Source organism: Falco cherrug, chromosome 3 (assembly GCF_023634085.1).
Source record: "Falco cherrug isolate bFalChe1 chromosome 3, bFalChe1.pri, whole genome shotgun sequence".
In the NCBI taxonomy this organism is placed as follows: domain Eukaryota; kingdom Metazoa; phylum Chordata; class Aves; order Falconiformes; family Falconidae; genus Falco; species Falco cherrug.
This window is the reverse complement of record NC_073699.1, coordinates 76,641,117-76,668,875: the sequence shown is the minus strand read 5'-3', so window position 1 is coordinate 76,668,875 and position 27,759 is coordinate 76,641,117. Positions and strand designations below refer to the sequence as shown.

The 27,759-nt window shown below is 39.4% G+C and overlaps 1 protein-coding gene across 1 annotated transcript in view; it reads right to left on the bottom strand.

Annotated features, from left to right (window-relative positions):
• The window catches only part of MOCOS (molybdenum cofactor sulfurase), a 231,072-nt gene that overhangs the window by 28,771 nt on the left and 174,542 nt on the right, over nt 1–27,759 (bottom strand). The window contains exons 6-9 of the mRNA XM_055705183.1: nt 26,668–26,867; nt 10,880–10,996; nt 7,644–8,090; nt 270–432 (exon numbers count right to left, since the gene is read on the bottom strand). Coding sequence (XP_055561158.1) covers nt 270–432; nt 7,644–8,090; nt 10,880–10,996; nt 26,668–26,867 — 927 coding nt within the window. The remainder of the gene's footprint in view (nt 1–269; nt 433–7,643; nt 8,091–10,879; nt 10,997–26,667; nt 26,868–27,759) is intronic.

The window sequence follows — 27,759 nt, the reverse complement described above, 5'->3', positions numbered from 1 at the left end:
ATCTGTCAGTTCGCTCCTCCTTCCTGGAGCATCCACTTTATGTATGCACGTAGGGAGTTGCTGTCTGCTCTCTGTCTGTCCCCAAAACAAACTAGCAAACTACCCAGGGCTTTATATTACAGCCTGGGCTTTCTTTGCCCACAGCTGGTAGCAGAATTTCTCCCTGAAGCCAGTAAGCACACAGAGCATTCAGTAGTTTAGTGGGTGCATGCAGGTGTCTCTGCCCAGAAGTTTGATACCAATAATGAAGGGAGGAATTGTTCACTAACCTTCTGCCTGAATGACCATATGTTTTTGCTTCAGATCAATTGAGGGATTTACAAGACACAACCTTGGCTCCTGCTTCTGAGTCATGCAGACTCCATTCTGGTTTACAACCATCCAGTTTCGGTCATACAGCAAACCCTGGTTTCCTACTGGCCATTCTGTAACCTGGGAGAGCATCAGGAAGGGATACAAAAGTTTAGAAAATGTTAGCTGCATTAATAGATTTATGCTGAAAAGAAAAGAAAGGGAAAAGAAACTGTTAATGAAATTCTTTGAAATCACGAAAACATGTGCAAGCCAGTGTCAGCCTTTAATAAGGGAAACCTTAATTGCAAATCAAAGATAAAGATATCACTGTTGAAAGCTGACAAAACAAAACTGAGTTACTGCAATTTGTTACATATTATCATACACTTTAATTTAACAGAGCTATAAGAATAAACAATCTCTGAAACACTCTGAAAACTGTTTTCAGTTTTATACTCATCCACTTTTAGAACATCTCCCCCCAACAATTTTCTTTTGATTTACAAAGCACGGACATTTAATGGGAGCTGCATGAATTAAGGCAAAACCAAACACAAAAAAAGCAAGAACAATGTGAAATTAAAAATTCTGAAAAACCTTATTTTTCATAAAACTGGAACCGCTTTACCAATGAATTCATTTGAGAAAACCTCCACCGCTTAGGCTTCTGGTTTAGCTAGGAGCATAATAGTTTCTCCAGATCTCCTTACAACAAAACACATTGTCTTCTTTGCCGTATGTTCTTCCATTACTTCTGTAACAGTCTTTACATCCAATAGCCATACAAGCATATTGCCCTTGCTTTCATGTACATTTTTCTGGTGAAAAGAACATCTGTTACTGATGCTACACAGATGGTAATCTTGAAATCAAAAGACAGAGCAATTTTAGTAATGCCTTTGGGTGATATTAATAACTGCTTTCTCCTTCAGAATGTTAAAATATTAATACCACTCTTTTAAAATAAAGCTGGACATTTAAACTTACTGCTTCAGCTCACGTATGCTTTCTAGTCACAGTTGAATACGAAGAAAAGTTAACTACAGTGGAACTTTGTTGAATTCTTGTATAAAATCTTAGCACAGCTCACACGAATTAACTGGTAAAAGACTTTAGCAAAAGGTATTGGGAAAAGGATATGTCTAGCATGGCTGGAAGCACTGGTTAGATTAATTAAAACTCACATTTTTGTTTAGCATGTGCTCTATCCAAAACCTCGTAGAACCCATGATATCCTGTTTTTATAAACTTTTGCAGGTTTTATAGGAGCCTGCAGCAATAACTTGACACTGATGGCCTGACTAGAGAAAGCTGAGGGTAGGCACTCTGGAACTGAAGACTTCAAGCATTAAAGATGAACTAGAAATAATTTGGCCATCGTGATATCAACTGTATTGAATACAGAAAATACATGGAAAGATTTTAAAGAGAAGAAATATATTTTATCAACCTGCTTGAGTATAATATTACTTGGCAGATTTTTAAGTGAGAATGGATGAAAAAATCAGTCAAAAATGAAAACTTTATGCCTGACAGTGTCAGCTGAAACCATGTTCTCCAAATGCCTCAAACTGTCAGCACCTAAATGATATGAAGCTTTGTATTTTTTAGGAGAGGAATCATAGCCCAAAGACTGCAATATCAGCTCAGGAACAGACTTTTGTTCTTGCTGGAAATTATTCTTTGGAGAGGCCAGTATTTTTTGGTTATCCTGTATAATTAGATTACAAAATGCATTTGAACAGCTGGTAATCATCTGAGAACTGCAAGAATTTCCTGCTAACAAATCTCCCTTCCAAAACAGAAGATCACTAATTGGTAATACATGCTCCCATGGATCCAACAGATCTTTACAGGATTTGCAAGATATAAAGAGCAGAATAAACTAAAAGAGAAGAAAACCAGAAAAAAAGCACAAAGGCTCCTAGCTCCCTATTGTAACATTCAGTTGTTTTGCTTCCACTTCAGGACAGGAGTCTTATTGAGGAGATAGCTTAAGTGCTTGCTTACCCTTCACTGAAGGCAAGAGGTTTTATCAGCAAAACAAAACATTCTCCCTTTAATCAGAACTTCAGCTGATTCTCACATGCTAATAGTCATTGTGGGGAAAGCCCAGCTAGCTAGGTAGCAGGTATTTGGAAATAATCAACATCTTCCATTCAGAACACCTCCAGTAGGTCTAAAATTATGGCAGCTAACTCCACACTCCACTCCAAAATGCATCATATGACTATATGTCCTCAGCCCTTTCCTCCCCTTCCTCCAGGCATTTGCCACTGTAGTAAGAGACTCGTACATACATGTGCCCTGCTGTGAGTTCCTGTCCTCTCACGGATGTCCCCTGTCCACTGTCAAGTGCTCTACTTTCTCTTAAATTTTCAACTTACTGTCTTGCACGTGTTGCTAAAGCCCAAATAAGTAAAGCTGCAACAACAAAATAACTGTGCACCCTGCCTTGGACAGAGAGTCACAGATGATCATGAAACAGTCAGAGCTGGTTTGTTGCCAATGCTGATACTGGAGATGAGCATGGAAGAACATATACATTTCTATTCTTAGCACTTAGGCTTGTGACCTGTGCAGACTGTTTCCTGCCGTTATTTCAAAGAGGCTGAAGGGACTGTTAAATGATTACAAGCAACTGAATAGAGCAGTTCAAGCAAAGTCTGCCTGCTCTGCTTTTATCCGAGACACGAGTGGTTCAGTTTGCTCCCCCTGGATTATGTCTGCGATGTCTGCCCAAGGCTAGGAGACAGGACACGGGCTGCAAAGATGATGTGTATCCTGGTAGATCAGCAGCAGGAGCTCAGGCAGGGCACTCAAATGTCACTAAATTACCTATATTCAGGCAACCAGTACCACGAAGTAAAGCAACCGATGAAGCTTACTGCAAAGTAAATCAGGTTAGCATATATCACAGTAAGGAATGCTGCATTACACAGCTTCTAACTTGATTCCCTAAAGTTGTCTGACCATCTCTGACCACTGAGACAAATTACAATGGAGAAGACAGAAAGAAAGCAGGGAGACCAATATTTTACTGACAGATGCTAGCATACACCTTCATTCCCAGCATGGCAGGTGAGCTGATCATCCAGCATAAGGTCTTCTCTACCTGTCATATGCAAGGCTCATTGCATAGTACAGCCAGTACATGGTATTGTCCTATCTGCTTTAGTCCATTTTTCTTCTTGTAATGTAAAAATATGCATTGCAAAAACATTGTTCTGGTTTTCTTTTTTTTTTTTTTTCCCCAGAAATTTCTTTAAAACATTTTGGGCTGCATTTCTCCATAGTTCACAGTAAGGTCATCATGAAGGCTAATACAATTTTCAAACACACTAAAGGAATCACTGAACGGGTTTTAAATTATGTAAGTTTAAAAATGTTAGCGGTCTTACGTATAATTTATCCACTGATCACCAGGAATTTGCATTGTATTTTAAATTAAAAGATAATTTGTCTTCTGTGTTGAGATGCAATTTTTATACCCCGAAATCTACTGCAAGAATAATAAAGTTATTAATGTTTAAAGACCTAACCTTTTTCACTGGGCACATTGCATTATGTAATTATGCAAAATTCATCAACATGAAAGATGTTCATGCTTAAAAATGCATGCTTAAAACACATTTTTATGTTGGAAAAGAAGAAAAAAAGTGGTCTGGGATAGAGGTTACTTCTCTTCTTTGCTTCTCCCCTTTTAATAAACTAATCCTAGGGAAAAGAAAGTGCATTTAAGAAGCTGAGTTAGAATATTCTGCCCTCCACTTCCTGCACTACAAAACCCATGGAACACTGAGATGAGACTGTCCCATGACCGGGAACACTTTGCAAAATGCTGTAGGAACTAACCGACCTGCAGCGAGCTGATGACCTTCATGCCAAGCTTCATCTTCCTAGCTGCCAAAGCACCCTGCACTCCCATTTTCTCTGGAGGTCAAGCACCCCCCATACTGAAACACTTAGAGTAAGAACAGAGAAATCAGAGTTTAGGAGAGGAGGAGGTGATGTGACTCTAAAGAGATCAAAGAGCTGTGAGTCTGTCTGTACTCACATCCTCATAGAGTTTGTCCTCCTGCCCCTAATCAAGTCATCTATCCTGCAACCAGTAAGTCAGCAGGCAGATTTCACTGGCAGACTGGCCGAGTCCTGCACACACAGTTCGCTGGAATTTTCCACAGCACATATTATTTTAGGCAAACATAAGTGATCGTCTACTTAAAATAAAGCCTATTTACTACACATGCTAAAGGTCTGACCTCCCATACCAGCTGGAGGCCTGCACTTGAACTTAAAATCTATGAGATTCTGATCTCAAGTATCCAAGTTTCACAAGTGAAGTGAATTTATTGCTGTCCAGTATCTAAACCACTTTCACCTTTTCACATAAGCTAGCTTAGAGCTACCCTACAATTGACAAAAGTGGAAATCAAATTCTTAATTGGGAAAACAGTTTTCTAAATTTCCAACAACTACAAAGTATCTAAAAGTATTTTAGATTTAAAACATAAAACTGAATTTCAATTCTTGGATTCTAACTGAAGACCAAGAAAACTACAAGCTACATGATTATGACATTAGAAGTTTATGAGTTTACTGAAGTAAGGAGGTAATACAATGTTTAATGTGAAGTTGGTAAGATAAGAACCACTAACAGAATGTCAAAGGAATAATTTTCTATAGGATTCAGTCTTTTCATGATAAAAACCTAGAGATGCTGGTATAATCATTAATTTATGAGGCAAAATTATTTTCAGGATTTGATTCCACTCAATCATGGCAAAGCTCCTCTAGCCTGTCTCACTTCAAACTCCAGTGCAGGTGGGATGGGTTATTTCCCTGTTTCAAGGTGATACAGGCTGATGTTGCAGTAATGACACACATAGATCTGTGGAGGTTGGTGCACTCTGCAGTTAGCGATGGTGTGGGTTCTGGCAACGATAGCTTGCTATTCTACTCTTACCCATTGGGAAGAGACCAAGCCACTGTCTGATTCAGAATGGGATTAACTGAATTTTAAAGCTCACTACAAATGGTGGGCTGTAAGTTGCCATTTTTACCCCTTCTATAGGCAAACAGTGAGACTGACTGATCTTTCACAGGCTGGTTATAAACATACAACAGTACATGTAGACATGCAGACATGTAAAAGTGCCTCTCAAACTTTTGGGAAGAAATATGTGAAGAATGCCTGGTGAACAGGAAGAATATCACAAAAGCAAACACATTTTCTTTGGGGATTTACTTCAATATAGAAATTAATAAAAATAAAAATACTCTTTTGACTTTGTCTCCTGGCCCACTTTCCTTATGCATTGAAAGCCCTTTGTCAGTGTATCTGTTAGGTCAGCTTCTACTGTTCTTTCACATGTACTCATGTATCTTCTATAAACCAAGTGGAAATGCACAAAAAATGCTCTTTGAGAAGAGGAGGAGAACTAAATGCCATTTATAGTGAACTTCCAGTCCCTTCCAACACCATATACTAAATACAGTATATATTTAATTGTATATTACTTGTTGGCAATACAGGCTCTGACAGTGCGTAGCATACTGGGTCCTAATGCAGCTGATGCTCTGTTATCAAAAAATATCATAACAGACTTCAGAAATTACTTTAGGCATGCAAAACTAAACCTCATAATGTAATTGCTGGTTTAGTATCTATTTTTAAACTTTTCAAATCAGCTAGTGTTAGCTGTGTAATCCAGGTTGCCTTGGAATCCTCTTGTAGTCAATGGAGACAGAAATATCCAGGAACCATTAATTTTTCCTACTGCAGATGCCTATTTTATGATAAAATGAATTAGCAGGTATCCATCTCCCACTGCTTACGGAATAGTATCTAACTTTACAGGGGCAAGTTGAGGTAAGATGAACCCTGCTTTCACATTGGGCTGATTAACACATGCCTGGCATGAGAAGCATGCATGAGGCATGGGGCTTTTCCCCCTCCATAAAAATTGCACTTCTGTTTGCCGAGGAGTACCAGGTTTGTATGAATTTATCACACGTTTCCCCTCACAGAGCTTGAAGAGAAGAAACCTGGCCCAGACTGTGGGAAAACATCAGATTTCTTTCATGCTGAGCTACGTCTTACCTGCTCCTGAGCACAATCACTTCAAAGCCTTCCTAGCGCTGAATGTTGTGGTATGTATCTCACAACACCAGCCTGCATGTTAAAAATAGAAATCAACCCCAAAGGGGCTTGAATACCGCTACAGCGTACTTCAGCAGCTTCTGTCATGGGCTTCTGTAATACAGCTATAATAACTGCAACACTTAAACAAAGGTTAAAAGATTTTTACATGAAATGTGGGTTACTTTAATTTTCTAAACAGTTTGATTTAGTGGGAGGTTAATAACAGGTGGAAATCATTTCTTTAGGTCTCATTTAGTGCTCAAGATTGTGCCTCTGTATTAAAGACTTCATAATCCGAGCCAAATTTAAAAATACAAATGTTTTGTTGATCATTTAATAGTGTTTGCCTTAATTCCCCAGCCTCTTTTTGCATTAAGGAAAAAATAATAAATCATGGTCAAATCAGCTGAGAAGCCATATTTTAAATGCAGGTGATTTGCCACTGGGTTTGACCCCAATTTTCACTTAGATGTGAGACAGTGACCTACATCAGTAAGTTTTCATAGGGAAAGTTACACAGTTATTGACATTCATTAAATCACTTCCCAGTATGGTATTAAGCAGAGTCACATTCTAGGTCATGTGTGGACCATACACCTACTTCATCATGCATTATTTAAAAAAAAGTCACAGCTAAGGTGATGATATTATTAACTTGGTAAAAAAGCAATTAAAATCTTCAAAGAGTGAACTTTCAAATAGTGCTGTAACACTTAAATGTCATATTTCTGTTGCAAATGTATTTTTAATGATAACATTTCTTTGTAATGTAAATCAGCCTTCTCTCAATTATAACATGTTAATCAAGTTATTTCTCAATTGCTGCCTACCCATCAATGCCTACAAGTCCATCACATGTCATTCTGTAAAAGCATACTAATTACTTGATTATATTTTACTCAAGTTTTGCAAATCCAACTATTTTCTTACAGACTGCACATTATGTGCAGATTTGTCTGTTGGGGGGGAGGGGAGAGCAGAAGATACATTTGCATCCTGTGACTTCAGCCTAATTGAAGATCCTTCAAAGTACCTTAGCATGCAGGACTTGATCCCAGAAACTGGAGAAAAGGAAGAACGGGTACTGCTTTCTAATATCTCTAACACACGCTGTTCCCGGATGACATGTCCAACAGGGGTAAGGAGAAACACTATATATATATATATAAAAACACTATATATAAGAATGATTCAAAGCACATACCTCAAATGCAGAGCAGGACTTGATTGGATAGAGGTAAATCCTGGTGACACTGATGGGCTTGCCACCTCTTCTACATGTTGGTACTGCAGTCTCAGAAACAGCTGCCCTTATGCTTTCTGCCTCAGCCTCCGGTGGGTGCCCACTGACAGCCGTCTTTGTCGCAGACAAATTATTCCCAAGTTCTCTGACCAAGGTGTGTGGTACTGCCGACAATTTACCTGCATTGTTAATGGAAGGGTGCTCAGCTGGGACAGACTCTGTTTTCAGCTTTGTAACAGAGGACTGGAAAGGAATCTCAGTGTCTGATTTTGAAAGTCTGGTGGCTATGATGAATTTCAAAAAACTCTGTGCATCTTCAAAAGAAGACATGTAGCCAAAGGATATTCTCACAGAACCCGTGGGACGTCCATCAACTATGTCTATATCATCTCCACAGACATGGCCAGCCTAGTTTCAAATAGGAAGAAAACCGAAGAGCTATTATGACAGACTTCGCTTTATCTCCTTCTAATCTTACATAGTCTCTTGAGTCTTTTAATTCTAACCTGAAAAACTGTTTTCAAAAATACAAGGTTAACTCATGAATAGAAAGAGAAAATGGAGAAAAAAAACCCCAACTGTCTTATTACTTGGTCAAGTGGGGATGAAGATTGTTTGAGATGTCCTCGTCTACCCTAAGGCAAGAGACTTCTCAAAACCATATTACGAATCACAAAAAGGTTGTAGGTCCCAGGATGGTCTATTAGCTAGGGTAGCCTCCAGGTATATTCCAGTCTCATCTGCATAGTTCACCAGGATTTAAACTAGGATATTACATTCAAATAAGTGAACAAACTGTGACTTCTCTGGGGAAGTTTTCTTTATATTCTCTGTCAGAACAGTTCCATTTTATATCATTAGTGGCTTATTCATGGTGTGTGTTAAACAGGTCAATGGACAGCCACGGAGCTCAGAACTGGTCTGGGATATTACCAAAGCAAAGACTTTAATCTAGAGCTCCAGCATCCAAAGTCACTTCCCTCATCATTGGGCAATGCAGCAAATCTGTCTGGCTGAGCCAGTCAACACATTGCTTTCAGGGTGGAGGGAACGGCCTTCCCCCTAGCACTTCCTCCTTTGAAGAACAGTTTTCCACTTAGAACATTTTTGTTGAAAAATCCCTCAAATACCTTAATAGTGACTTCCATGGTGACACCCCTCTATTTGACACGTCTTTCATACAGCAGCCTCTGGAAAAATCTCCCTTAAAGAAGTTTCTCCTCCAGTAACTGGGCCAGCGAATGCTGCCACTCACCTCTGGAGAGGTAAGGTAGGGACCTCTTTTGTTCATCCATCTAACACTAGCTCACCAATGGACACAAGATTTAGTCCTAAATCAGCATCCTTATTCCTGGAAGTGCAGCAGCTATTTTATTTTCCCCTCAGAATTTCATTTATTTACACATTTCTTTTACGTAAAAATGGAAGTGTGAATAGTTTATTTACATGAGGGCTTTTTTAAGCAAGAAATGTCACAGTTCAATGAACACAGATGCCATTTATACAAGGATAAATAAAAAAACCCCAAACCTATACATCAAAGCATATTTACTACATACAGTAGTAAATATTTTAATGTAGTATGATGCAGCTTTTATCCTTGACAATAAAGCAGATGCAAAATTTGCAAAATTAGGTTGTATCTGTTAATATACTTGTAACCTTTCTGTAAAGTATTAACTGATTGACTAAGAGGTTTCTACTGTGCAAATAAGTAAGTTCCTATGTAACATCCTAGAAAAGCTAACCACATTTCTCCAGGGACCCTTGAGGACAGAAAGTCATCCCTCACAGGCATTTTATAGATGGAAATCCTCTCCAGGGAAGGAAGAACACAGTCATTGCCCTGAGAAAAGGTGAAACCGAAGTGTATGTGCAAATAATGTGGTAAAAGATGTCTTCCCTTATACACTAATGTTGTCAATGACTCATCCAGATCCTTCTCAAAGGACTGATGGGAATGAGATGTCCCAAAATAACGACTGCTTGACTGCACCACCTTACAATACAATTTTTGGCAGATTAAGTGTCTCTCTGTAAGTTTGGGTTTGACCTACTGCCATTTAAATGACACAGATATGTAAGGGGCCACCCACTCCTTAGGAAAATCCTCCTTCTTTAAGGAGATCCAAGAGCATTACAGCTGGCCATTTGGCTTTTTGCACTCCAGCAGAAGGGTAGATCTTTTTTTCCTTTCTCAGAGGACACAGCTTCCTTGGTAAATCAAAGCACCGTTTTGCCAAGGAAGGTATTAAAGATCTCTCCCCATTTAAGAACTTATGCTATCAGTCTTGCATGTAAATGTGTTTGCAAAAGTTATCTAAATGTCTCTTTGAAATTATAAGGGAGCTACAATATCATACAGACAATTTTTTATCTTTTGAAGAATACCTTTAACAAAATTTTGGATTGCTCTGTATTAATTTACTGTAGTTTCAAACTCTGACAAATATGCAGACGTGAAGCCTCCCCCTGCTTCACTGTAATACATCCTGCTATACATCTTCTAACGACAATTTATGGAAAACATTAGTCATCTAGAAAACAGTCTTTACACTCGTGTTCTAACAGTCTAACAGAGCAGTAATTTAGGCAGGTGTCACCTAAATTTACTTTACTCTCTGAGATTCACTGTGTGTTCTCATTTATTGTTTCTTGTCCAATTTGTGTATGCCTTTTAAACTGTAACATCCAACAGCAATAGGTCTATAATACTTGAACATTATTAAGCACAATTAAGGATACTTAAGGAACAACATGAGATGAATTGTCCAGGAACTTCTGTTCTGCAGGAAGCCTGGATTTCATGTAATTCCAAATCACAACAAGAAGCCACAATTTCATATTTTCCAATGAAATAAAAACAAGCAACACATTCTGCTTTGGGTCCATCAAATGATTTTGTTTCAACACCCCATTTCAATGAACTGAATTTCAGTTAATTTAGTTCTTTAACATGGCAATTGAGTTGAAAAGTCAGAAAAAACAAATCAAATTTACCTTCATTCTTAAAGTTGCAGAGCCCGAAAACTACAGGACATGATACACTTGAGCTTTTAACTACTTGGGGATTTTTTGATGCAGAGCCAGATTTTCTTCACCCCTTCAAACCTGATAGTCAGAAGATGTCTCCTGGGTCACTGAATCTAGGTATTTTCCATGGGCAGTACATCATGTAATCTCATTCGGAAACTAACCTGCAGGTTCCTTTGGATGTCTTCATCGCTTATACCCAGATGCATCTGGCAGGCTCCTGTGTTACAGAAGCAACCTGTGCGGACATGTATGTTGTAGAGACTGGCCATCTTGTCCACCTTACCAATTCAGCAGGAGAGAAGACATAGGAGAAGAACAAAACCCAAACATTTTAAAGTTGTGGTCAACAAAATACAATGTTTCAAAGTACTAATCAGTTGGAGGTAAATTACTTCTCTAAATTATTAACAACTTACTGTAGCTTCTGGCATTCCCATGCACATTTAGGATTTTTCAGCCTTGTGATTTCAGCTGAAAGAAAACTGGTAGAAGCAGAAACAGGCTTCCCTTGGTATTGAGAGACAGCGCACACAACACAAGCACAGAGTGTCAGTTCAGCTCCTGATCCTGTTAATGCCAGTGCACGTGCTTAATTTTAAACCTGTGAACAGGTTCATCCGCATCAGCAGTGCTAATCACAGGCCTGCAGCCAAGTGTCATTCAGTGTCTTGACAGAACCATCATTTACAAGAGCCTCTGCAGAGACTGAAGAGAGGCCTGGGGCACCTCTTCAGTTAGCTAAAGAAACCCTTGTCGTCCAAGGATTTGAAACTGCAAGTCCTCATTACAGAACTGACTGTATGTGGGATTTTGGCACAGAAGTGCTTGAAGAATCAGCCTCCCAGTAAGAAATAACATCTGATAGGGCAGGGATTAAGCTGGAATACTTCTTTGAGTCTTCCACGTACAACCACCCAGTCTACCAAGTCCCTGGTGTACTTTTTCCACGTGCTGTGCTGTTCTGTGTTATGCCATTTATTTACTGTCCACTAAATAATGAGTGGGCAGAAATACAACACTTGATGACAAACTGGCATGAAAAGATTATGTGAAGGAATAAAAAAGATGTGCAAAGAGAACAGAACCACATGTCTATATGTGCCCTGGAAGGAGACATATGCATACACTGGCAGGATGGCACTGCAAAGAAGAGATACGGATTGTCAAGGTTTCATAGTGCAACTAAGAAACAATGGAAGAACATCACGGAGATCCTCTTAACACAGATAAGAAACCATGGAAGCACACTGCAGGGATCTGAAAATGCTTTATGTTGATTTGAAAAAGCAACAACAACAGCCGGTAAGGTTAGCTGAGCAGGTATAGCTACTGCCAGTTATTTCTAGGACAACAAATGAACATTCTGGGTCAGGACTGAGAGAAAGGACAGTCAAATGGTCAGAAAGATAGCATGAAACCTGGCACATCTTATTTCCACCACGGTTTTCCAGAACAACCTTGCACAGGCTGCATTAATCTCTCCATGCTCTTGCTCCTTTTCTGCAAAATAACCGTGTCGGAGACTGAGAGCGCCCCACCATACATGACAGGACACTCCTCGCGGGAGCTCAGGCTCAGCTATGCGCACAGCAACAGCTCAGCTTAAACGGGCAGGAATAGAAGTGTTGACCATCTCAAACCAAACTAATCACTTTCCTAACTGTGAGCTCATGCTTTATCTGCCTGAGGCATCAACGTAAACATTCAACCTAGCTTTTCTAGCCAGCTTAATCTCTGGTTTTATTACTTTTAACATAAATTCTCCTTGTATATGATAATAGCCCAATATATGTAGCAAATATTTTCTGGTATAGTTCAGCTTGTCTTCTGTCTCTTGTCCTCTGACATCATCAGTCTTCTGTCAGCCTGTCTACTGACACCTCTGAATTTAACTGTGTGACATACCAAGCACCTTTCATTTCACCATCTCAGCAGCTTAAAACCCCAAGCCTTCTGTTAGAACTTACTCCAGGCTGAAATAATTCAACCTAAGTAGAGTTTAGCTTTGCTAAAAGCAGTTCAAACAGCATTCAGTGGTGGTGGTTTGTTGTTTGTTTTTTTTTTTTCTCATGCGTGGGGCACAAGATACTCTGACAAAAATGTGCTGTATACGCAGAAGAAATCCTACATCATTATAGTGCACAAATTCTTAAGTTAGCAAACATATTCTGTGCCACTAGTTCAGTTCAAAATGGTTTGATTCTCAAATGGAGATACCATCAAATTAACTCCATATACCCAGACTTGGAAAGCAGAGAACAGAATCAGTCCTGCGATCTCTATTCATGATTAATGCCTTGGAGAATATCCTGTGTTCAAAGCATGTTTCTCAAATCAAAGTTATAGTAAAAGGCATCTGTTGAGAAAGACTGTTGTGGTGTCATTAGCTTTGTTTTGTCAGAAGACTTCAGCCTGGGAACAGTGACATTTTCTTGACTTATTTTTTCATTTAGATGAGAAAAGTTGTCATCCTGGCATAACATGGTTTGTCATGGTGCTAGTGACTCGTGGGTGGATCTATCGTTCTGTTAACGATGACAAGCAAGGCAAAAATCATGACAGATACTTAACTACTGAATTCATACAGTGTTTGGGCTTATTTACTCAGTATACAAAAAGCTTTAAAATATATAATCTTTTTATTATTATAACTCTTTGAAGAAACATTGCTGGGGCAGCCTTGCTTATCAAGAGGTATGTAGCGTAAGAAGTTTCCACGACACAACTTCAAGGAATTGCTAGCAAGATTTTTTTAAAATCTTTCTAATTTTGTTAAAATAAATCACTACTGTTCTTCAAGGAACAGTAATTTCATTCTAGCCATGTGACCCAATACCCTTCTTCAATAATATCTTTAATTGTGGTATCCATTAATCTTTACAGTAGACAAGGATTATTGATACATAAAAACATATGAATATGAGAGGAATATAGGCAATTGTGGTTCAAGAGAACAAAGATAAGTTATCCATAGCTTTAGTATTAATCAAACTCCGTTACCACCAATGTGATAACACACACAGGTCTTGGGAATGTGATGCACACTTCCCATTGCAAACAATGACACCACGTAAAGAATTAGTAAGGGCAGCACTGCAAATCTACCTGTCCCTTGAACGCATAACTTGACTTCCCCTTGGAAAAATGCTTTGATTTCTTCTTGTTTACTTTCACTCTAGAAATATGCTACTTGGGAAGTTAATTAAATCTCTCTGCAGTGCTACCACATAGCAAAACAAACAGAACATAAAACATCTGTTACAGTTATTTCAATGAAGAAAAGCTTACTTAAATAAAGCATATCTTTAAAATTGCCATAAGGAGCAATAATGGATATTGAGCTCAGGGTTATGAAATACAGAACGCTGCTTGCAGTTCTGTCTGTAACAGCAGCAGCTGACTTTTGGATGCCAGGAATTTGATCATCAATGAAGGCACAGAAGCATGAATGGTACTAATGGTGTGCATGCAGCTTAATGTACTCAGATTGTCAGTTTTGGTGATTCCCTGATATTTGGAAATATTGTGCCTTGGTCTTTCAGAGCTTAAAAGACTACAATTGAACTGCAAAACACATGCAGAAATCTTGCAGCATTTTTACTGATTTCAGTCAGTGAGGACATGGCAATTAAGCCATCAAGACATCCTAGAGTCCCAGAGTCCCTTCTGTCCCTCAGAACCCCTTGGCATTCATTATTTTTTCTGAAGCTTTTTACTGTGGGCCAGGCCCTGCAGGTTGTTGCTTCACACCCCAACACTTCTGGTGTCACATTGTCTCAATTTTTGACAAGCAAAAGGTGCTTCTCCCACTTCCATGCTGTTATCTCCAAGTTTAGTAAACATACATGAATGAAGTTCATCTATATCAATTTTTAAAATAGTTCTTTTTCAGAGATCATTTTTATTTTGAGCACAGCTGCTTTTCTCAGTTCAGTGTTGCCAGATTGTCCAAATGCTTACACTTAGGGCTTTTTTTCATAGTGTTCTATCTGACAAATACTATTGAAATTTTTAATGTTTTTAAATATAAAAAAATATTGAGGTAGAGAGGACTTTTTCCCCTGGTTTTAACACATTACCATAAAATAGTCCCTTCTTGGCTATCCAGTATTTTAGTTCACACTCAGAAGCTGGACAGGTCTGTAAAGAAATGAGATTCTGCTGTGCTGATTTCCCATTCTCTGTCACACAGCTGCACTGGTGACTTCTCTGCTGTTGCTAAATGCCTGACTTCTGCCATCCAGGCACGTCAGGCCTCTGTGGCACTCAGCTGAAAGGTGTAAGCTCTTCTCTGGCTTCAGGCTCTATTGAAATAAGTCTGAGAATGATGCTTAGTGTAGGTAGATCTATACTAACTTATAGCAAAGATTTACAAATAGCACATAATTTTGCATTATTCCTCATCAACTAAATCTAAGATTTTCACTAAGAATGATGGATTCGTTAGGAACTGAAGTCATCCCCATAGGTTCCAGTTCTGTAGATCTTATTCAAGCAAGTACTTCCTATTTGTGCAAGTTATTTTACTATCACAAGAATTATTCACATGAATAAAGGAACTTTTTATAATAGATCATGAAGTGTCCCAAAACCCCCAAAATCATATAAGTCAATACTGGCAGGTACTGACCTTAGGAACTGGGACTGGGACTTATTCTACTTTCTACGATGCCCACATTTCAAAGCAGTTTGTCTGTCTGATGGATTTGCTCATTACAAGAATTTCACTGCACACTACTGATGGCTGGTTATAAAACAGGCTTCATGACACTGTTCTCCACATCCACTGGTAAATTAATTCACTGATTCATGGCATGGAATTGGAGAGAAAGTAAGCTAGATCTTTCTGTCATCCAGCATTTGACTGTGAAATGTTGTTGCTGATGCAAACGCATACTTAATCTTGTTTAATACAATTTAATAAAAAATAGGTCAGAAGAAAAAAAAAAAAAAGTATCAGCACTTGTTTCCAAATCATTTAGTAGGGGAAAAAAAACATTTTAGCTGAGTTACAGTATCATTAAACTGGTTTAACTGCATGATTTCCTGCAACAGAACTATTTTTTCCTATACCAGAGAAAGAGTTTCTATATAGGCAGGTTTCCACAATATTGATGAATCTGATCCTCTCCTCCTTTGTTGCATCTCTAGTTGTTGACAACGGTTTAAACTAACTGAGGAGTGGATGTAAATCTCTCTTCAGTCTACACCCATTCATCACTCTCTCTGAACAAAATCCCTTTGGTAGAAGGCAGTGAAGTATTAGGCAGAGATACTGAAATTTACTGAAATTGTCAAACTCAGTGTCCTGATAGTGGAAATGCTAGCTTATCAGGAACTTTGCAGTTGATGTGATAATGTTCTCTGCTAGTTTCAAAGACAGTCAAATAGCAGGCAAGATTGCATGGGAGAGAAGCAGGCTGGAAAAATCTGCATAATTCAGAATATGCGGGTTGCCATTCTGCAGGAATTCTCACTTAGAAGATGCCATACACATAGCAAACTGCACATCCTCCACGCTTAAAGGACTAACAATAATTTTACATTTCGAAGATCCAGAACCTAGGATGTACTTTGGGGATGGGGTGACTATAAGGAAGAAATGAAACGCAGTCTTGAGGATGACCTCACATTTTTTCAACTGCTTTTTATTTCCCTGTAGCATGTGTGGTGAATTAGGGCATGGACTTACTTGGAACATACATAAATTTCATGAGTCCGGGATCCAGCTATTTGAAACTGAACAGGTTGATGAGTAGGCTGAACACCTTGGTTTTCTTTGATTTGTCATCTCAATGGCCTCAGGTCTCCCCAGTCTATGGCATTTTCCCTTAGGTTGTGGGTTTTTCTTGTGGTTTTTTGTTGTTGTTTTTTTAACTGCATCCATTGACTATGAAAATCTGGTTTGATAAAATGACATCAGAGAATGGATGGATTCCAGGAAGAAAAGCAAAGCAAAGGAACCCAAGCCCTCTGTGGCTTCCTAACTCTGACTTCAACAGAGCATTCCCCTGTGAGTTACAGGAAAAGGTCTGTATCTCTACATCCCATTGAGCATCCCTAGCTATTTTGTAGGCTAAAGGCTTTGGGTCAGACTACTACGAGTCAGAGAAATGGAAGCCAGAGGCAAAGAACACAGAAGTGTGTAACTCCTATCATGATGGGATAAAGGGGAATGTAGCAGACTAATACAAGTGGAAACAATGCCTAGATGCAGTGCATGATACTGGAAGTCTGGCAATATAGATTTAATTCATGTCCCAGCCAAAACCCTCTCCACCTTTTCCTCTTTCTCTAAAATCACTTAAATCCTCTTTTGTCTGTATTTATCCCCTGAAAATGGGGATAATAGATCACAGGGAGGTTGTGGGGTTAAAATCCCATGATGGGTTGTGTTGAAATATTACTTTAATTACAGCCATACAGGGTCCTATACAGGATTTGTGTGTGGTCAGGAAGATGCAAGTCAGGTGGTACAGAAGGTGGGGCAAGGGTGTCTGTCACTGGAGGATTCAGATGGTGGACTGAAACTGGACACTGCCTGCATTCAAAGGCAGCTGATCTGCTTTACCAAGATCAAGAAAAAAGGAATCCAGCAGAGGCTGTCAAAAGTGCAGGCCTTTTGCTGCTACCATGTGGTTTCATTCCACATTTCTCCCCTGTGTAATGAGGTCTGTAGTTTAGAGCCACAGTTTGGCCCTGTTACTAAACAGAAAATAGTTTGCCTCCCTCATTCATCTGAGAATCTTTCATGTGAATAACTATGAGCATCTTTCTTTTTTCTCCTTTCCAGTTTCCTTAGCAACATCAAAGGACACTCCAGAGAAGCAGTATCAGGAAGCACCTTCAGTCTAGGCATTCGTGAAGCTTTCTGACCTTGACCAGCTCTGATGAGCAGTTTAACAGTAGGCAATTTCAAGCATACTCTCTCACATGCGTCTTTGTCCCCCCCCATGAGATAGTACAGAAAACAACCCAGCCTGTACTCTGTCACTACCTTCTCAGCAAGAACAGACCTTCATTACCTACAAACTTGCATTTATCACACTGAGTCTCTCAAGTACAGCATCTCCTTATGCTCAGTCAGCGATACCCTACCTAGATCAATGAAATTGCCTCCTGTATTGTGAGCCCCTTGATGTAAGGGCTGTCTCTCGGTGCCCCATGCCATGTAACCAAATTTAAGTAAAGATCCAGACTGTAAGGACATTTCTTGCCAGTTTGAAGCAACAAGGTACCATTTATTGACAAGCCAGTGTGGTTTGCCGCATTGGTGCTGTCTCTCTTCTTACGAGACATCCACAGCACAATTGGAAACTAATTGGAACCAAGGAAATTAGTGGATATTCAACAGGAATCTTCACAACAATCTTTTTCTCCTTGTAATCCTGTTTGCATTGTATTGTGCTGGTCCATCTGCCATCCCTGGCTTCCTGAAATCAATGGCTAAATCCATAGCTAAAATCAATAGTAAGCAATCACGGCAGTGATTTTTAGGTAGCTATTGGGAAGACAGCCAAAAATCCCATTAGGCAAGTGAAGAACACTTTTCTTTCCCTGAGTCATCAACATTAATATAATGAGTGGTTATGCTTCCAAAAGCATTAGTGTAACTAGCTCAGAGTCGTTTGACCATCTCTGCAAAGATGTTCTTAGCTGGAATTAACAAATGCTGGATTTCCATTTTCTATGGCCCAGATGAAAAAATGCTGCACTTCTCCACCTGCAAAACCGAACAACTGTTTTACACAAAAGTAAAAATTAACAGATGGAAAAGCATAAAAGGATTACAGTTTGAAGAACAACAAGGATCTCTTGCTTAATAACTTTCTGTGAAGGTTTATTTCACATTGATTAGTAGAAAGTATCCCTCCTTGTTGCTTGCCAGCAACCTAATTTCTCCTATAGGGATTTGGTATGAATTTTGCGGCAAGTACTAGTAGCTACTACCAGGCTCCAGTCAGTGGTCTGATGAAACTGATGTGGTAACAGCTTCCTGTACATGTGAAATGCTATAGCTCCTCTTTTCCCCCCACTCCTCTAATTCACATGTTGTCATTGCTCTAATTCTGTACCTATATACCAGATGTACAGTGCACTAGAACTAATCTACCAGTGAAACTGAGGGTATCATCTAAGACACAAACAACCATTATTTCAAGGAGTCTATCCACTTCAGGTATTGCATGGTCCCTTTTATCATCTAACAATAAGTAGTGATATGGATATATATATTCAACCAGCTGTGAGCATATAAAAATGTATCCACCATTTGATATCTGAAGATCTGCCAGTATTTAAGGTATTTTCTCTCCACTCCTGTGAGGACAGAGTAAGTGGGGAAGACAGACACTGAATCCCTCAGGGTGACACTGAAAGACTACAGCAGAAAAAGGGGATTTCACCTGGCCACTGCCTGGTCCTTAGGTCCAGCTAAGAAATTCATTAAGACATCATCAAAGGAAAATGAGACTCTTAAAAGAGAACACTGTGAAACTAAAGCAAAGAAAGTGTACTTGCAGTATTAAGGTGCTTCCATAACTGGCCATCACCAATTTATTTAGAATCACAGAATCATTTAGGTTGGAAAAAAACTCTGAGATCATAAAGTCCAACCATTAACCAACGACTGCCAAGTCCATCACTAAACCATGTCCCTAAGCACCACATCTACCAATTTTTAAAATGCCTCCAGGGATGGTAATTCCACCACCTCCCCGGGCAGCCTGTTCCAATGCTGGAACACCATTTCAATGAAGAAATTTTTCCTAATATCCATTCTAAACCTCCTCTGGCACAACTTAAGCTGTTTCCTCTTGTCCTGTCACTTGTTACTTTGGAGAATAGACCTAACCCCACCAGTCTACAGTCACCTTCCAGGCAGCTGTAAAGAGCGATAAGGTCCCCCCCTGAGTCTCCAGACTAAACAACTCCAGCTCCCTCAGCGCTCCTTGTAAGACTTGTTTTCTAGACCCTTCACCAGCCTTGTTGCCCTTCTCTGGACATGCTCCAGCACCTCAACATCCCTCCTGAAGTGAGGGGCTCAAAGCTGAACACAGGATTCGAGGTGCAGTCTCACCAGTGCCAAGTGCAGGGGGACAATCACCTCCCTGGTCCTGCTGGCCACACTGTTTCTGATACAAGCCAGGGTGCTGTTGGCCTTCTTGGCCCCCTGGGCACACTGCTGGCCCATGTTCAGCTGGCTGCTGACCAACACACCCAAGTCTTTTCCCACCAGGCAGCTTTTCAGCCACTTTTCCTCAAGCTTGTAGCGTTGTGTGGGGTGGTTGTGCCCCAGGTACAGGACCCAGCACTTCTCCTTGTGGAACCTCATACAATTGGCCTTGGCCCATTGATCCAGCCGGTCCAGATCCCTCTGCAGAACTTTCCTGCCCTCTTGTCACCATCATTAAGCTCTAGGTAGTCAAAACGCTCCCTAACATCCAGAGCTACCCCACTGCTTCTCCTTCCTGCTCTATCCCTTCTGAAGAGTTTGTACTCATCCTTTGCAGCACTCCAGTCACATGACTTATCCCACCATATTTCAGTGATGGTGTCTATGTTATAGTCTTCCTGCTACAAATATTCCTGCTGCTGCTATTTACCTTATCATAGATTCACAGAATGGTTTGGGTTGAAAGGAACTGTAAAGATCATCTAGTTCCACTCTCCTTGCCATGCTCAACCTTGATCAACTACTTTTATGTGCATTTCCCATCCTGCCTCACGACACTTTGTCTCGTGTTACTTATGTTTGCAGACCTGTCCAAACTCCAGCAGACAAAATATCTTCTACCTGCTTATGTTGCTCTGCCTCTACCCTGGTCACAATTCTCCCATACAACACTGTTTTAGACTGCTTGTCCAATTCTCCTCTGTCTCTGATGGCTAGAGTCTGCTTTTTTTCTGCTTTCCTGTCACAACTGGTGTCTCTTTCATTGTCCAGTCCATGTAGTAATGGACTTCATCTGCACTGTGGGAAATTTAGGTTAATCATTAGGATGTATTTTGTAGTAACGAATATAGCTCATTTCCAGAACAAACTGCCTTCAGAGTCTGTGGAAAGGTTCAGATAAAGATGATTCCATTTTGGTACACAATGATGCTGGGTAACCTCCCGTAGTCCCTGCAATCTTAAGATCTATTTCCCACTCTGCCCATACCCCACCCCACCCCTTCCCCCATCTTCTCAAACCACAGGGATGAATTTGGCTTGGCTGCTAAGCTGCTTCCAGAATAATTAAGTGCTACAGGATGGTTTGGATGCAGAAGGATAAATGGGGATGTGAATACTGGCAGAAAGAGGCTACCATGGTAGAGAAGGTGCCATGGTGAGATCCTGTGTGGCTCTTCTTACATCTAAGTGATTTGGGGCCACAACCTCCAACGGAAGACCCTGGTCTTCACTTCAGAATGATAGAAAAGAAAGGCAGGAAAGGAAAAACCAGCAGTGAGTCATTGAATATGTCCTTGCATTAGCTCAAGGGAGGTTGATATAGAAGGAAGGTGAGTGAGACAGTAAGCAGATGCCATAGTAAAAGCAGTCATCAAATTGCATTATAGATTCATGCTGAAGGGACACCCACTGGAAGTTATCTGCTGAGAAGTGTTGATAGTTTTTTTATTAAGAAATGGATGAAGAAAGATAAGTCCAAAGTCTAGACCTCCCTTAACTCTATCTGGATTGATGAGAGTGAGCCAGGATGTCCTACCGTAGGCTCCTAGACAGAATTGATCACAATCTATTTCAGCAGGTTTCTCAATCTTGAAAGGCAAACCTCATCCATATGCAACACTGCAGAAGAGCCTTCCTTAGGCAAACCAAACTGTTTACATTTTCTATCTTTGGCAGCTGATTCCTGTTATAGCAGTTTGTCTATCACACAGAAGTGTGAAGTGGCAGGCAAGAAGGCTGAGACTCCCAATGGACTGATGCTCCTTCTCTTCCTGACAGGATTTTTAGGAGGCATGGCATGCATATATGGATACCAAGGGAACTTTTTCAGGTGAGACAATCACAGCAAGCTACTTCTGTTTAGCTTCAGGGTCCAGGTAAAGGAGGCAGCGTGAAAAAGCAGAGTGGGGAAGGGAGCTGGTAATCCACAACTGAAATGATGGCTATTTTTTAAAGGATAGCTATGATAGTTTGCTCATTTTAAGTCCATGACACACAGGAGGAAAAAAAGTATTTGTTTCAGAAGACCAGAGTGAAAAAAAGAAAAGCCTTGATAACGGAGGTGCTATTTTTCACTGGGGCAGAAAACACTGAACTAGAAGGTGTGACTGGGTAAGAACTCTCCAGGGCACACAATTCAATAAATGTTTCAGGTGAAATTGCATCTGCCCATCTCTGCCTCTGACCCCTTTCCACTCTTCCAGCTCCCAAACTGACTTTACAGAATGAATTGTGAAAGGATTATAAAAGTACTCTGCAATTATCTACTGAATGTACAAAAAACATTTCACAGGTCTTTTCTTCCTATCAAAACAAAGAGCAAAACTTGAAATAATATTAGCGCAAAAGGTCTTGCAAAGCAGAGATTGTGATTTTTTTCAATTCTGCAAATGAAAGAGAACATACAATTTTGCACTTTAACCTGATTTGTAAGTAATCCACTTTTTGTGTGTGCACGGTTGTAGTTTCAAATCAATGTTGCTCCCTTACAGCTGTGCCATCTCCTCTTTGGCATTCAAACCAGGCTGGACCTCATAGAGTTGTATGTAAGGTTTTGATAAAAAAAGATGGCAAGGATGCAGACTGAAGCTGAGTCATTGCTGCCAAACAGTGTTTCAGAGATTGGAAGGACTTGTGGAAGTATAAACACACAAGATTCATATATGCTGAAGACTGCAGATATTCACTGTTACTAACAAAATTAATAAATGAGCTAATGCTGATTCTCTGTGTGAAGCACCTGCAGCATGTATGTAACAACAGTTTTGTAACATCACAACCCCCTTTAATATCTAGGGCTAATTGCTTCTTTCTCTGGAGCCTCGTAAAGAAGCAGAAGATTGGCAGCTTGCTGCATTAATGTCAGCTCTGCTGCTTCCATCCTGCACCACTGACTTAGCACAGGTTCTTTGTCTCTACCCCTGCACTTTCTCACCTTTCAAAATCACCAGCTTGTCATCTCTCCACACTTCATTAACAGCAAAAACTATGATGCCAGAGAATTATCCATTCTTAACTCCACAAGTATATATGAAAAAGCTGTTTGGCATAAAGGCCATCTTTATGTCCTGGGCCTGTCAAGTACTCATCATAGTTTAACCCCTGTTCATAACGGGGGCTTTTTGGTGCTGCCATGCAAATAAACACATAACATAAAATGACAGGCGTGCTACTGCATAGGACAGGCAGCTTGTGTGGAAAGAATACAGGTATCCTCCCAAGTAATTTCAAGAACAAATCCTTATCAACAGCAGTCTAAAAGACAGCTTTACTGAAGGAAATAATTTTCATGGGAAGTATTTGATGTAGCTCAAAGAAGGAAATTTAATGTGGTTTTAGTACCCGAAGAGAAGAGGTTTATGGAGATTTCAAAACTGTAGTAGTTTTATCCCTAGATAAAGAAATGTTTCATGAAAAACCTGAAGAAAAACCAAAGCTTTTGAGTGACTGTTGGTGTCTGGAGCCTGCAAGTCCCTCTTCTTTGTTTTAATTACCATTTAGAGCAAAATAAGTAAACCAGTAACTAAACTGTCAATTAAACCAATGACACATCTAGTATACAAAGCAAGTTTATTCCAAATAGAATACTCCATAACAGTGATACCCTTCAATAATCACAAAGAAACATTTAAATGAAAAAGCCATAGCAATTCAACTTCCATAATTATTTCACTCCCACCTTATCACTTAACATCCAAGTGTTGTATATCACATATATTGGGACAGGAGGCTGTAAAAACTGCTGCCATCCTGAGAGTGCAATCCTGGTAAGGTTTCATTTGTGTGTCTTGCTTAATAAAATGCCTTCATTTGATCATGAGTGCTGCAATGAAGGTTTTACTCAAGGATGAACCTGAGACTGTGGCTATTTCCTATTGATGCAATTGACCCCAAGTATGTAATTCAAGCATGTTTGTGTTTCGTGGCACAATCTTGTTAGCTCTGGTAATTAAACTCTGATAACAGTGAGAAATGGATTTCAATAACAGAAGCAGGTAAGAAGAGCTTTCATCCCAAATGCTGCACAGATGAAAGACATTATTTTCCCTTCGTCTCCATTTTTCAGTGGCAGTGTAAAATGTCATGTATTTCACTGCATGCCTTTCACATCCTAAATATCTTGGACTTAGTTCAGACTTTTGAATATCATGTAAATTATGGAAATCTTGAGGCTTAAATGTAAGCCTGGTATCCTCTGAAGACACTGTCTACTTATGAGGTCTTTCTTGCCAATCATAAACGTTCCCAATAAACTGCTCCAAACCTCATCATAATATTTTCTCTGGAATCAGTTAGTCAGATTGTCCTTTTCAGGCTACCAAACGCTAATGTCCAGCCACACTGTCCCCCCTAATAGGCAATGGGAACATAACAATTTCCTGTCAGAAAGACAAATATAATGGGTTAGATGCCTGGTTATAAGTAACTAATTATAGATGGAATATCATCCATAAAGGAATAGGACATTCTGTCATTTCTCTTTTAATATACTAGCTGAAATGCAACCTGAGTCATTAATTGGTGTCCAGTAGTAGTAGGTATGTCAGATAAAAATGTCATCCAATTTTACCTTCACTAAAAAAATCACCAAAATGTTTTCTGGGAGCCTTCAGAAACTGTGTTCTCCTAACTCCACTAGACTGCCTTTGGAAACTGACCAGTGAGTCAACATGAATGTGCAGATCACAGATGTGACCAAAGTAGAGGATGCAATTTCATTTCTAAACCATGAACAGAGGTATTGGATTTACCTTTGATTTGAATAAATCTATCTAATTTTAGACATGCATACAGGTATGGAGATGAGATTATACTGTCAGACTGATAAACTCAGCAGAGATGAACTCTCTGCTGTACGTATTTTCTTTGTAATCATAAAGAAGCAGCAAACATTTTTCTCCCCTATAACTGCTATAACATGTCTATGAAAGAATTTTATCCCATAAAGAAGCCAATTATATATATATATATCACATATATTATAGCTTTGGAAAGAATACTGCTGTTGCTTGTTAATTTCTAAAAGTCATTAAACTACACATTATTTAAATTAAACAAAATAATCTAACAGGCACTGCAGATGTGACTGGTATGCATTTGAAAACTTTATAGTTCTTCATTCTGCATACTCACACCAGAAATGATGAGAATCTGGTGAATAGCACAATCCAGATGATACAGATCAATAAAGAAGCTTTTTATGAGCAGCCACTGCAGCAAACAGGCACAATGGAGCCATAAGACTATAAAATAATTTTTTCTTTGAGGGTACACTTGAGATTAAAAAAGTGAAACAGGAAAAAGCCATTTTTACTAAGGAATTGTGAAAATGAGAAGTGCAAAAAAAAGTTTTGGCTTTAACCAACAGACAGGATCAACAGCAGAGTGTTTGCAGAGTATTTTACCAACCCAGCTGGGTTAATATTTCCAGTCTTTTCTGAAAATTGCTGCCCATGTTCAAGACTATATAAATGGCTAATTCACTCCTAAAATGTGGAATTCTTTGACATGAAATATGGTGAATATTTGACACTATTTGGTAGCATAGTCCAAAAAAAGACATATGGGAAGAAGAGCTTCTCCAGCACTATTCATTTGCCCTTCTATGTTCATCAGCGTGGTAAGTGCCTGAAAAAAAATTTGTAAACGCCATACCAACAGGTTACAAAGTAACTGCTTCACTTCTGCTCTCCCTTGTGTATACATGGATCTCCTCGTATTCTTGTAGACATGTCTCTGTGTTCCCCTCGTTATCCAGTTCTTCTCCTCTCTGGCAAAGGGGTGCTGAGGAACACCTTTTGCAGCACTCCCACCCCTCTCCCTAATGGTCCACGATTACCAGTTTCCAAAAGCAATGCAGCTCTGCCACTGCTGCTGGCAGAGGGAGGTGGCTGCTGAGGCAGATGGTGCCAGTTATTGACAGCTTTTAAAAAAAATCAAGGTCATACACTTAAACTTGGCTTACAGGCTTATTCAATCATCGGCCAATGAAAAACAGAATGAACCAAAACTAGAGCACTGTGGGTTTTCTGACTTCTGTTGATGTGCAAGTGAGCTATGTTACCCTGTGTTACCCACTGCCTACACGGTGTGCAGTCACACATAATTATGGTCATACAAAAGTAGAAAAGTTTCACAAAGTTTCATTTTACAGATACTCAGTGGTGGATAAAAGCTAGAGAAAGCTGTTGAGAAAGACAGCATTTAAGAATCTTTTGACCTTGAATCTCACTCCTTACCCTGATCATTCAACTTTATTCAATGCTTTCTCAGGAATATTACAAGAATGTAATTATTAGAACTGAAGGGAAATAAGAACTCTTCTTTGATGGGTGACTGCAATATTTTGAGATCTGATTTGCACTTGCATGTCAAAGCTCCAAGCCAGCCTCTTCTGCCAGCTTTTCTAGACTTGCTCTTCAATTCCCAGTTATGAGTACTCTAGTGAAGGAAGTCAACAAGAAACCAAATTGCCTAGTCAATGTATCCTGTTAAAGAGAGACCAATTCCAAACTTCCTAAGTGCAGATTATTAAATCTGTAAGATACTGGATTGGCTATTGTGTACTTTGCCTTGTGCTAGCACTATTTATTGGGTTCTATTTCTACTACTTTAAAAACGCTGTGTATATATTGTGCAGAGATACAAAGAAACAAAACCAATAGCTAAGAAGGGAATACTATGGACAAAATATTTCCTTTAGGATAAAGAATTCATTCTGAATATGCTTAAAATAGAAACATAACACTCAGTGAAGGCAAGAGAAAAACATACCTCTGAAAATCCGATCACTTCTCCATTTTCATTGAGCAAGTTAAAATTAATGATTGGACCCTGGACATCAGGATTGCTGAAATCTGTATCACTGTAAATATGTACTACAGGAGCCCCATTGGCATATCTTAACGTAGACAGCACATTGTAGGTGTAGTGAGTTAATGCAAAGGTATGCTGTTTTATTTTCTCCATTCCACCTACAAAAGAAAAGTGCATGTATGTGTCAGATACCTTATTTTCATAGAAATGTAAAAAAAGATTATTTTTCAGAATGGTGTAGCTGCAAGGTAACTAGCACAAAATTGATACTTTTGGGATCCTTTAAATGAATATACAATATGCAGATGTTTATTTCCTCATACAAAAGCTTCAGAAATACTGTTGCACCAAGGATTTATCTACAATTAATCTATTGCAGAAATCTAAAGTTACACGGAAATGGATTCACGCACATTACAACATTGATAATTCCATTCTGTACATATCACTAAGATGTTCTGTCACAGTTAATTTGAAAAGTAAGTTTTGCTCCAGATCTGGGTCTGGATATCATGGGAATGAAGCATCAGTCCTAAGACAGCACAGGAAGCAAATTGCTGCATCTAAGATAAAATAAAAATGATAAAACTCTAAATGTAATTAAAAAATTACAAATGTCATTCTGCAAGGAAGTTACTTGAATATTGGAGAAATATTCGTTCAAGCCTGCTCTTCTTTTTGTAGAAGAAAAATAAAGAGGATGTTTGAAGGCTTTATTGACTACACCCATGCAATGCATTTGCTCCAGAGAAGCTTTGCAAAGAAGTTTTCACAGAACTTGGCCTGGAAAAAGCATAAAGAGGAAATAATGTTGTCTCTCTTTTCTGTCTTTGCTGTTTGGTCTTTTGGTCATCCCCGTCCCCCGCCCTGCACTGACGAGTTTGGAAAAGACAACTGCAGAGATTTCCTGACAGATGGAGACTTCTTCTACACCTCCGCTTTCTGAGAGGAGGTTGTGTCTTTGTTAGATGTCGCTATTGAAACAGCTTCTCATTCCTGTGCTCAGAGGATATGCCATAGAATGATATACCATGGCCATCTATGGCTTTG